This window comes from Lolium rigidum, chromosome 2 (assembly GCF_022539505.1).
Source record: "Lolium rigidum isolate FL_2022 chromosome 2, APGP_CSIRO_Lrig_0.1, whole genome shotgun sequence".
Classification (NCBI taxonomy): domain Eukaryota; kingdom Viridiplantae; phylum Streptophyta; class Magnoliopsida; order Poales; family Poaceae; genus Lolium; species Lolium rigidum.
The window spans coordinates 85,411,603-85,422,652 of NC_061509.1; the positions used below are offsets into that span (position 1 = coordinate 85,411,603).

The 11,050-nt window shown below is 42.8% G+C and overlaps 1 protein-coding gene across 3 annotated transcripts; it reads right to left on the reverse strand.

Moving 5' to 3' along the window:
• Positions 1 to 1,296: 1,296 nt before the first annotated feature.
• Positions 1,297 to 5,164, reverse strand: LOC124692045. 3 transcript variants are annotated; one of them, XM_047225343.1, is made up of 11 exons: positions 4,908 to 5,164; positions 4,502 to 4,568; positions 3,640 to 4,374; positions 3,432 to 3,531; positions 3,135 to 3,262; positions 2,906 to 3,045; positions 2,740 to 2,808; positions 2,513 to 2,651; positions 2,263 to 2,325; positions 2,099 to 2,142; positions 1,297 to 1,602 (listed from the first exon to the last, which is right to left on the reverse strand). In XM_047225343.1, the coding sequence occupies exons 3-11, from the start codon at positions 3,716 to 3,718 to the stop codon at positions 1,516 to 1,518; spliced, it is 849 nt and encodes a 282-aa protein (XP_047081299.1). In that variant the 5' UTR covers positions 3,719 to 4,374; positions 4,502 to 4,568; positions 4,908 to 5,164; the 3' UTR covers positions 1,297 to 1,515. The 3 variants fall into 3 exon arrangements, with proteins under 3 accessions (XP_047081299.1, XP_047081300.1, XP_047081301.1); XM_047225344.1 differs by lacking the exon at positions 4,908 to 5,164 and having other exon boundaries at positions 3,174 to 3,262; positions 4,502 to 4,565; XM_047225345.1 differs by lacking the exons at positions 2,513 to 2,651; positions 4,908 to 5,164 and having other exon boundaries at positions 4,502 to 4,572.
• Positions 5,165 to 11,050: the final 5,886 nt, after the last annotated feature.

Consider the following 11,050-nt stretch of genomic DNA (forward strand, 5'->3'; position numbering starts at 1 on the left):
TTCTATCTCAAACTTTTGACCTACCTTCTGTAACAAATTATGGATAATGGACAGTTGTTGTATATGAATGACTGCATAATTTAGTTATTCTTTTCCATTGAATTACAGCAAAGGTATGATCGTGTACTTCACTGAGACCTGGTTTAGCTTGGAACTAAGCAAAGGTCCATGTAAAGAATTAGAAATATACGGTTGTGGCCACTTCTGGGAGCTTAAACATTCTTTTGGAGAAATGTATACATATCCATTGTTTCTCTACTATTAAAGCTAATCTTAAAATAAATTTCCTCAACCTATTGCATCAGTACGTTTGCTTGACTGTGCAGAACAGATAAATACACATTACATTAATTTGATGAGGATTTGAACAGGCCTCCAGCTACTTCGAATAGAGCTGAGCACTCGGTCAAACATTGGTACGCCCGATTCAGTTTGCCGTCAACTGAACTTCAAGACCCATACAAAACTATGGTAACCCAGAGATGAAAACCATATCCATTTCACACAACAGAGATTAGAGGGACGGCAAAATTAACAAGGCAATTGAGTTGATCAAAGGGTCAACCTAACTATGTAGTTTCTTCACATGTAGTCAGATACATATTAGCTTATCTTTCCGCTGCAACGCGCGGGGTTTCATCTAGTTGTCTATGTTTCTAATCCCATTTATATTTTGCAATTTTAGCCCATTTTTTATTATGTGATTGATGTTCAAAGGACCTTTGCGTGACGATTCGCCGCTTAGGCTCGACTCTCACTACGTCTTCACCACACCTTTAGCCATGTTATGATATCCATAGTTGCACTTGTGTGTGCCTACATACATGTTATATGTCCAAACTAGGAAATGTTAACAAATATATTTTCCCTATATTCTAAAATTCAAAATTATAAATGTCCTGTTTTTTTGCCATGAGGGCTTCAAATATGGATATTCATTGGGTGTCTTTTAGAGAGCATTTTATAATTAATATGTGGTTTACCAGAAATCAAGCCCTTATGGGCATAATATAGTGTATACTGGTAGCGTCCGCACGTAGTTATCCAACACTTTACACTTCCAGTTTCGTTGCATGTATGTACTGCCCCACAATAATGCCTCCACGTAAAAAAAAAGTTCCCCTCTCTACGGCAGATATATCAGTAGCAACAATTTTTATAGAGATCATGTGCTCCGTTCTGGAAGATAAAATCTCCGAACAGCCAGCGAAGTCGGAATGTAGGTATAAGCCTACATATGAGAAGGATCAAGCCAAAACAAGGCAAAGTGATGCCAACTTTTCCGCCCCAAGCAACTCGTCCAAATCATCCGAAGTTAGTCACATGAAAAGAGTTTACATATGATCACCAATCTGGACACGGTTATAAGCATAGCAGTGCATGGAGGAGCATATTGGTGAGGTGACACACACATCAAACTTGTAAGAGAATAATTGGAATTAACATCTCTTCCTTTCAAAAACTAAAAACTCTACCGAGCCGAGGCAGTCCAGTCCATTAATTTCGAAAGCGCAACTACATGAGCTGGTTGCCCACCGGGTCAACGATGAAATACAGGTCGAGAGACCTCGTAGTGTACTGACGAAACTTCGATGCCCACATCTGCATTTCATAAATCAGAAAAAAGAAATTATCGAGATTATGACTTAGTAAGGCATTCTAGAAAGTCGCACGCACTGATAGTTTTAAGCTGTGATGCAGTATACTACCGCATTCTTACTGTAAGCTAGGAAAATGGTTATACTTTCAGAGTTGAAGCTGGCCAACAGGTAAATTATAATCATTTTGTGCCTAGTCGGAGTTTGTAGTGTGCAATAGGTAAAAGGTGAAAATAACTATGAGATTACCGTCAGAAAAAACAGTGTTATTTCTTGCTCATTTACGCACACTACAACAGGTTGTGGATGCTCTAATTTTTTGAAAAGAATTTACACAAAAGTGAGGCCAATTTATGGAGCATTTTATTTCTTGTATTACTCGTGATATTTCCTTCCTTTTTGATACAAAAAATGAGAAAAACAATCCCCAACCAAAATCACTGAGAACATAATTTAGTGAAACCCAAATTTCAATTGAGGAAAATGCAGAAAAAACTTACATCCTTGTACTCGATGCTCCCCCTGAACAATTTGAAGTCGTCAACTGCAGGAAACAACAAAGTAGAGTAATCAGTCTTGGTGTTAGGAAAGATGTCCATTATCTAGCTCTGCTTAACATCTAAGTGGTTCTTGGATTCTAAAACAGAAAAAATGGAGTACTTACGTGATGGAAAACGGATGACTGCAGCATGACTGTACCGATTGTCGATATGATTAAGACAGCAACCTGATTTGAAACATGATGGCATGGTTGGTTCTTTCAGACCAAGAAAAGAAGATCGGGAGAAATTTTGTGACCATATATTTTTCTATATGGCTGAAACAGCGGAGATAGGTGTAGCCAAGAGCATTACGCAATTCACAATCATACTGGCAATAAGATGGAAGAAGCAAAATGAAGCTGTTCGTTATACCTAAGGTTGCTTGCACAATAAAAGAACTGTACTGTATGATCAAATTCTGAAGGTGAGCTAATGCATCCTCCACTGCCTCTTTGGATGCAGTCTCCGAGAAAGATATTAACAACATAAACTCAACTCCGTAGTTAAAATCCTGTATGGCAAAGCAAACCTATGCTCGAACACAATGCTAAGAAAAAGGAGGATAACAATTTATGCTAGCACAACTTCAATTATATTACCTCGCCTCTACGGAAGAGAGGGATAATGTCATCTTCCACCTCAGATTCAAAATCTACAGAAACCAAGCCCTGTAAGTTATTCAAATAGTGACTCACAATGCTATGTACAAGCATACGAATCAGTATAGTTTACGAATTGGAAAGAAGATTACATGGTGAGGCGTACATAGGAAACAGGTTTCACATAGCCATCGAGAACTTTGGAATAGTATGCGCTACTTTGAAATTTTGCAATGTCTTCTTTCTGCTGGAAACGCATGAAGACAGCATGCGTGAAGTTCTCACTATTAGGGTCCTCTATGCGGCCTGCATCCAAGAGACAGATGTGAATGCATCGAAGCGCAATTCATCACTTAAATGAGTGATGCATCAATAGATATATACGAGTCTCTGACCTAATGAGACTGTAAGTATCCCTCTCATCTGATACTGACATGTATACAAGTAATCAAGCATGTCCTTTTCTTCAGCATCGGAGATGTTAGGGTTGGTTCTAAGCAGAATAATATGCTCCGCAATCTGTCTGCCAAAGCTACCATGTTAGAGTATGCACACTAGCAATCTAGCTTGTACCATATGAAACTCTCTACAGCACCATTTCAATGAATATATTACATCATGTAAATATCAGGATGACCATTTCATTTTTATGATCTCAAGGTAATTTTTTAGCACAAAATAAAGTTCCCCACCTTTTCTTCACATTGTCACCAGATGGAGCGCCATTGCCGGCTCCAATTGCACAGAGAGGGGGAAAAACCACCTTACTTCTAGCCCCCCACCATCTACAATCTGTAGCAGGAAGATTTTTCTCAATTGTGTGTATATGCATACACTTGGAAAAGCATCAAGATTTACCGAAAAGCTGAGATCAAGAACTCAAACAGCCAGAATTCTTACCATGGGAGTGATGCAACCCAAAGAACTTTGGGGCAGGATGTATAGTCTGAGAGATCCGAGCTGGAAATGGCATCAGCATCGTGAAACTGCCAAGCTTGGAACCTTAGCTCTCATTGTTGTTTAGAGTTCTTATGGATTTTGTGGTGGAGCACTGGTGTGGAATCTGTGAGTAACACCTCACAACAAGTGGGTGGTTCAAGAGTACGGCCCTGTCCTTTTCTCTCCTTTCTCTCAGTTCCTGATATTTCTTGTGGTCAAGAAAAATGTTGATATCAACTTTTTTGTGCACCAATAATACAAATGTACTAGGAAGGATCACAACAAAACAATCGCTATCACAGGATCAGAACCCATATTCTGGGCCTTACAAACCAGAGACCTGATCGACCAACCTGAACCAGTAGTTTTAATTCTTTCCAGATTTTGAAGGCCTAATGTGGAGGAAACGACATTTTTTTTTCAAAAAGGATGAATCAGGCACATCTTTTAACATTAACAGAAATCAAACATGCTGTGGAGAGGAGTTGATGATTCCCTCTTAGAGAGCCATTCAAGCTCTATTTCTACTAAATAATTTCCCTGTTTCAGCTTTGTTTGCAGACTTGTTTATTTTTACTTGGCTTAAATCCGGTGACACATCACATTCAGCCTCTTCAATTGTTTTCTTTGCACTAGATGCTGGGGTACGCCAAAAGGCGCGCCGCCACACAGACCCACGAGTGTTCATCGTGCGATCTGCTAAACAGAAATCACGGATATTAGACAAATATAAATGCAAAGAGCGTTGACATACAAGTATACAACTGTATATTTAGTCAGACATGCCAGATGAACTAGAAAGCTTAAAAGAGTCGTCACTTACATCTGACAAGGAGCACTCTGCGTCTTTTGCAGTTTGTAGCAGTATCACAAGGTAAAATCCCAAACAACTGTTGCAGGAAAGAGTTAGGTTAGTGGGGGCATATAATGCTGTGATAGTCCGCCATTCCCTGGCAGCAAACAACTAACAGAAAAGGCAAGACCTTCTATGTAAGTAGCCTAGAATATATGTGCAGCAGTCAAGAAACGAATAAAAGAAGATGCCTTTTTTTCTAATTATGGGTAGCTACAAAGAAATGATGGCATAAAAAAATGAGTCCTCCTCGGCATCAATCACATAGAGCAGTAGCGGACAGCAGATCAGCGAAGGTGGTGAAATCCACCCTCCTCACTCTGCTGGCAACAGGCCTAAGATCAAATACTACCGAAGTGGTATGCTGAGTGTGTACCAGGGTGTGGAATTTGAGCATGTCCAGCGAGGAATATGATCGAACATGTTGCAAGCATGCACATCAATCCCGGTGGAATCGATGAAGCACATGCAGAGGACACCAGTTGTTGCCTGTCATCATACCCCCAAGCGTCATCGTCTTCCACAGCAGTAATCTTCCTCGTCGGGCGGCGCAATCATCTGATCGAGGGCCTCCTGCTCGGCAGCCATAGGCGAGCTGCAGCTGCAGGACCCGAATTTGGGAGTCGTCTCCAGCGCCATGAAACTGCCACGAGGTTTGCCGCAACGAGAAGGACGAGCTGGTGCCCCTACTCCTCCCTCTCCCCATCCTCCGTCGAGGCTTCAGCTCGGGCCGCTTCTCCTCCCGTTTCCATCTGCCGGCGCTGCACCTGCACAGGGGACGCCCAGCCCAGCTTTGCGACACACCCGGGGCTCGGGCCGCTCCTCGTTTCCATCTCTAACCGCCGGTGCCGCGCAGGCAACGCCGTCGAGCGCCGCGATGCACGTGCGGCGACGATTCGACTCGCCGCTCCCCATCCTCCTCCTCCTCCTCAATGTCTTCACAGGCTCGCAGCATCTCTAGCAGATCCCCATAAGACCCCATCCGCATAATAAGCCCCGATTTCGGTTCGGAGGATTAAAAAAAAAAAAGCACCGTTCAGATCCCGCGTCGAAACCCCCATTTAAAAAAAATTTGGAGCCGCCCCGATTCGCGCCGCACGACCCCCAAGTTCCCCGATCGGAGGGGCTGTGCGAGGCCGGTCTCCATCCATTTATGCCCCTTGGCGCGAAGGAAGTTTCAGCTCTCCCCCTTCTTCTCTTCCTCCGCCAACCGCCGTCGCTGCGCGCTACCGCAGATCCCGGCCTCCCCCGCCCTTCCCCTCCGATTCCGACCGGTAGAAGCACGCGCGCGGGTCCGCCGCGTTCGCTCCGCCCGCCGGCGCGTGCGAATCGGGCACCAATCAGTCGGAATCAACACCGCCGCGCACGCCTCGCCGCCGCCGGTAAGCTTTTTCCCGTGGTTGTTGCGCCTTTGCAGATGGACCCGTGCGCGTTGTTTTTGTTGGAGGATTCGTCCTCCTCCGACGACTCGGAATTGGAGGAGCTGCTCGACGACGAGCTGGAGCTGACGGCGGTGATACTCGCAGCGGCGGCGGTCACGGACGTGCGGCCGAAGAAGCGAAGGGCTCGACCATGGGGCGGTTGTGCATCCCGCGGAACCGCGCCCTCGGCCACACCTTGCTCATGTGCGACTATTTCGCCGAGGTACCGACATACCCGCCCCATCTTTTCCGCCGCCGGTACCGAATGCGGCGATCTTTGTTCAACAAAATCGTCACAATGTGCGAGGACAACACGCGCTACTTCAAGCGCAAAAGGAATGCTGCCGGGCTCTTGAGATTTAGCGCGCACCAGAAAATACGTCATGCGCACCTTTGCATACGGCATTCCGGTGGACTATGCCGACGAGTATCTTCGCATATGCGAGGATACGACGTTGGAGTCCGTCCGACATTTTTGCAAGGTTATGATGCGCGTGTATGTGTTGATATATCTTCGAGCTCCCAATGACGAAGATACCGCAAGATTAATGGCGGAGAACGAACAACGGGGGTGGCCGGGCATGCTAGGAAGCATATATTGTATGCATTGGACATGGAAAAATTGTCCAAAATCTTGGAAAGGTTTGTATTGTGGCCGGAGCGGCGACCCAACAATCGTTCTTGAGGCCGTTGCATCGCAGGATCTTTGGATTTGGCACAGTTTTTTTGGTTTGTCCGGTTCACTCAACGATATCAATGTCTTGCATCGATCTCATCTTCTTGCCCGACATGCTAAAGGTGATGCCCCGGCTTGCAACTACACCGTCAACGGGGGGAGTACACAATGGGGTACTACCTTACCGACGGTATATACCCGGATTGGGCCACATTTGTGAAAACCATCCGAGAGTCAGGGAAAGGAGTTGAAGCTGAGTTTGCAAAAGCACAAGAGGCAGCTCGAAAATATATAGAACGATCTTTCTGTGTTTTGCAAGCTAGATTTGCAATAGTCCGAGGACCTGCCAGATTTTGGGATATGGACACACTCAAGGACATCATGACCACATGTGTCATTCTACACAATATGATCATTGAGGATGAGAGGGGTTTGAACTTATCCTTGAGGAAACTTACATCATGGCAAAGGCACGGCAACTAGGATTTATTTGTGTTTCCAACCATTTGTTGTTGTACCATTTGATTCATATTGTTCGAAACGGTTCTAGAGATGATCAAAAAGGTTATTAGGAGGCACAGTACTTCCTTGAAGGACCACCTATGAGAGAGAATGAATCCATGTGTTTAGAAGGGTTGTTAATGCCTTTTCTATTCATACTTGTTTTTTTTTGTCGTTTTTAAGTTTGCAGGAACCTTATCTAGCTGAATGATGCATGTTTCAAAATAAAATATAGTGTTCATTAAGACGGTTTATTCAAAAAAGAAATGCACATGATGATAAAAAACTCAAGGACCGTGGCAAAAACAAAGTGTGACAACAATAATGTGTTCTTCAAACCAACAAAAAGACTAACATCATAGTGCATAATTTACTTTTTAGTCGGTCATTAAGCACAAATAACAATAAACAGAATAACAAATTACTATTAGAAATCTCTCATAATTAAAAGTTTTTATTTTTCCTAAATGCTTCACCCGTGGAGAATCAGATTCTATTAGCCAGACTACCAGATGACAACAGAACAAGTTGTTCTCATACAAGAATATAGATCATTCACATATACCCACACTGGTACACAAAATATATTGAGATGATGCGTTGCAAACTGTGTCAGACTATAGATTAAGTGAAGCTACTGGTAACAAGATAATTCATACTAGCAATAAACGGGCGCGGCGGCACGCCGCGCCATATAGTAAGCAGCTGGTTGTAATTTTAGCGGTCTGCGCAATATAGTGGAAGGAAAATGTACAGGTACAGTGTGACAAATAATGAGTCCCTTGGGTGGCACTTAATTTATTTTCATTTTTTATTGGACTTGACAAAAAAGAATGAATATTTTGCTGGCCAAACAATTAGGTATAAAGCTATTTATAACAAAATTTTGATACATGATACACCAATTGCAGGGTGTCATACAGAAGGATAATAAACTTGCTAACTTTTTTTTTTTTTTTTTTTTTGGACAGTAAACATCTTTATTCAACTTAGCAACATTTTACAGAGAGAAGTGTGAAAGGAGTCACACTTGACACAGAGAGAACATCTCTGATTGTACATAGACCTGTATGTGAAGAGAGACATCTAAAAGCTAGAGAAGAAGCTTGAATTCTAAGGCCTAGTCTAGCTTGATGATGAGCTTTGAAATTGAAGCATCTGTTGACGTGAGAAATTCTGTTTGGATGGAAAGCCACCGTTTTTTGGATATCTGCCAGAATTGGCCTTATTATCCAATGACCTGGAGCACTAAGGATTGAAGTTGTACTTGCAGCAGATTCCAGAACAGAACAATCAGTAAAGAAGTGGGGTTCCTGTATGTGGAGCAGATCCGCCACCTTCGAAGCTAGTAGCAGTCCATAAGCTTCCGCCTGTAGAGGAGAGTGGGCTGGTGGTGACAAGGCAGCGATATGTATCTGCTGACAATGTTGATTGCCTTGAAATTGAATGACGATTCCTATGCCTGCTGGAGTTTGGTCTTGGTTGCTTCCACACTTCCAAGCGGCGTCAGTGCAGATTACATTGCCTGTAATAGAAAATGGATCCTGCTTTGACTGCAAGCAGTGATTAGTCAAGTGAGCCTGATTGTCTTGTTTCGATACATCATCTTCAAGTTTGGATCCCTGCATGATTGCATTAGCAGCCAGAAAAACTTGACACGGATTAGTGAAATTCTTGTTAAAAAGAGAATCGTTCCTTGCCTTCCAAAGACACCACAAGAATGTGAATAAGCTAGAAATATTAATTTGAGGGTGAGAAGATGAGAGTAAAGCTTGGATCATGTGGGGAATTGACTGATGATTTTCAGCTAGGACTTCTGTTCTAATACACCAGGGTGCATAAAACCAAGTAGCTTTTGCAAAAGGACAGAGAAAAAGCATGTGCATCTCATCTTCAACCACACCACACCTGCAACATTCTTTGTTGATGTGCTTAGAAAATTTACTTGCTCTCTTACCGGTGGGAAGGGCTCGACGCAGAAGCCTCCATGCAAATGTTTGTACCCTTGGCGCCATAAGTTTATCATGCCATACCTGATTGAGAAGATCAACTATGTGTGGAGGTACAACTTTGGGTCTCTGGTTAGTTGGCAAAGCAAGATTATTAAAACAAAATTTATATGCGCTTTTCGATGAACATTCCCCTGAAGGAGTTAATTTCCAGACCAGGGTGTCCTGGCCTTCAGCATTGATAATTGGAGTTTGAATGATAGCAGCAGCAGTTTCAGCAGTAAATAAAGAATTTATCAAGTCCACATTCCAAATTTTCTGGTTTGGGATCCAAAGGTCTTTAACAATGGCTGGATAAATAAAAGGCGGTGGTTGAATTATGAGATTATCATAGATGTTTTGCCACATGGAAAACCAAGGTGTACTCCAAACGGAACTACTACCATCTACAACCTGATGAAAACAGGTTGAAATTAAGAGGGGTCTCACCTTGAGAATTGCTGTCCAAAAGGCAGATTTTGGTATGTTCAATTTTGCTCTCCAAATGGATGTGTCACTATGATATTTTGCCTTAAGGATGAGCGCAAGATGGCTGTGAGGTTCCTTTGCTAATCTCCATGCCGCTGAGAGAATTAATCCTTGATTGATGGCCTGCAAGTTTCTAATACCCAATCCTCCAATTTTCTTTTCGGTACAAATATCTGCCCAAGCCCTAAGACAAAGAGCTTTTGTAGATGGTTCCTCCCTTACTCCTGTCCACCAAAAATTTCTAATGATAGCAGTAAGCTTTGATAAGAACTTTTTGGAGAAAAGTATATTTGACATATAGTAGACAGGAATAGAAGAAAAGACAGATTTGATCAGGATTAATCTTCCTGCATGTGAGAGCCTATTGGCTTTGTATGCGCTCAATTTTGATTTGAATTTTTCATAGATAAAGTTGTACGCTGCTGATCTGTTCTTCGCTGGAAGAGTGAGAGGGTGTCCCAAATGGACAGTGTTGTTGTCGATATCCGGGACTGGGAATATTCGCTTGATGTCTTGCTTAACCTGCAAACTAACATTCTTACTAAACATTATACCTGATTTGGACCAATTAGGAAGTTGTCCTGACTGCTGGCAGAATTGATTCAAGATGTGAGATATGGAGGTTGCTTCCTGCATGTTAGCTTTTCCACAAACAAGCAAATCATCTGCAAACAATAGTGAGTGTATGGGTGGGCTATTAGGTCCAAGTGAGATACCTGACAAGTTGTTCCCCTGAAGAGCCTCCTGCATCGCCAAAGAAAGTTCATTCACTGCAAGGACAAAAAGCGATGGAGACAAGGGGCAACCTTGTCTAATGCCTCTGCTACTTTTAAAGCGAGCAAAAGATTGCCCATTTATGATAATCGAGAAAGTTGGCGAGGATATGCATGCATAGATAAGACTTATGAAATGGTCAGGAAGTCCTTTACGTGTAAGGGCCGAAGCAATGAAATGCCACTCAATTCTATCAAAAGCCTTGGCTAAATCAATTTTAAGCATGAAGTCAAGTCCATCCCAAGAAGGAAGAGAGAACGAGTGAGCAATTTCCTGGGCTAGGATGATATTGTTACTAATGCGTCTTCCCTCTATAAAGGCTTGTTGAGAAGGGTGAATATAATCAGGCAAGTGATCCTTCAATCTATTTGCCAAGGATTTAGCGATGATTTTGTAAATGACATTGCAAAGACTAATTGGTCTAAAGTCTGAAGGCAAATGACAAACCGACTTTTTTGGAATAAGAGCAATGTTTGTGTCGTTGACTCGAGGAGGGATGATACCTGTGATGTAGAAATTTCTTACCAGGTTAGTCACATCATCTCCAATCCAACTCCAAGCCGAGGTGTAGAAGGCGACATTGAAACCATCAGGGCCCGGAGATGCATCTTTCTTCATTGCTTTGAGAATCTCCCAAACCTCCTAACTTGGATGATAATAAACCTGCTAA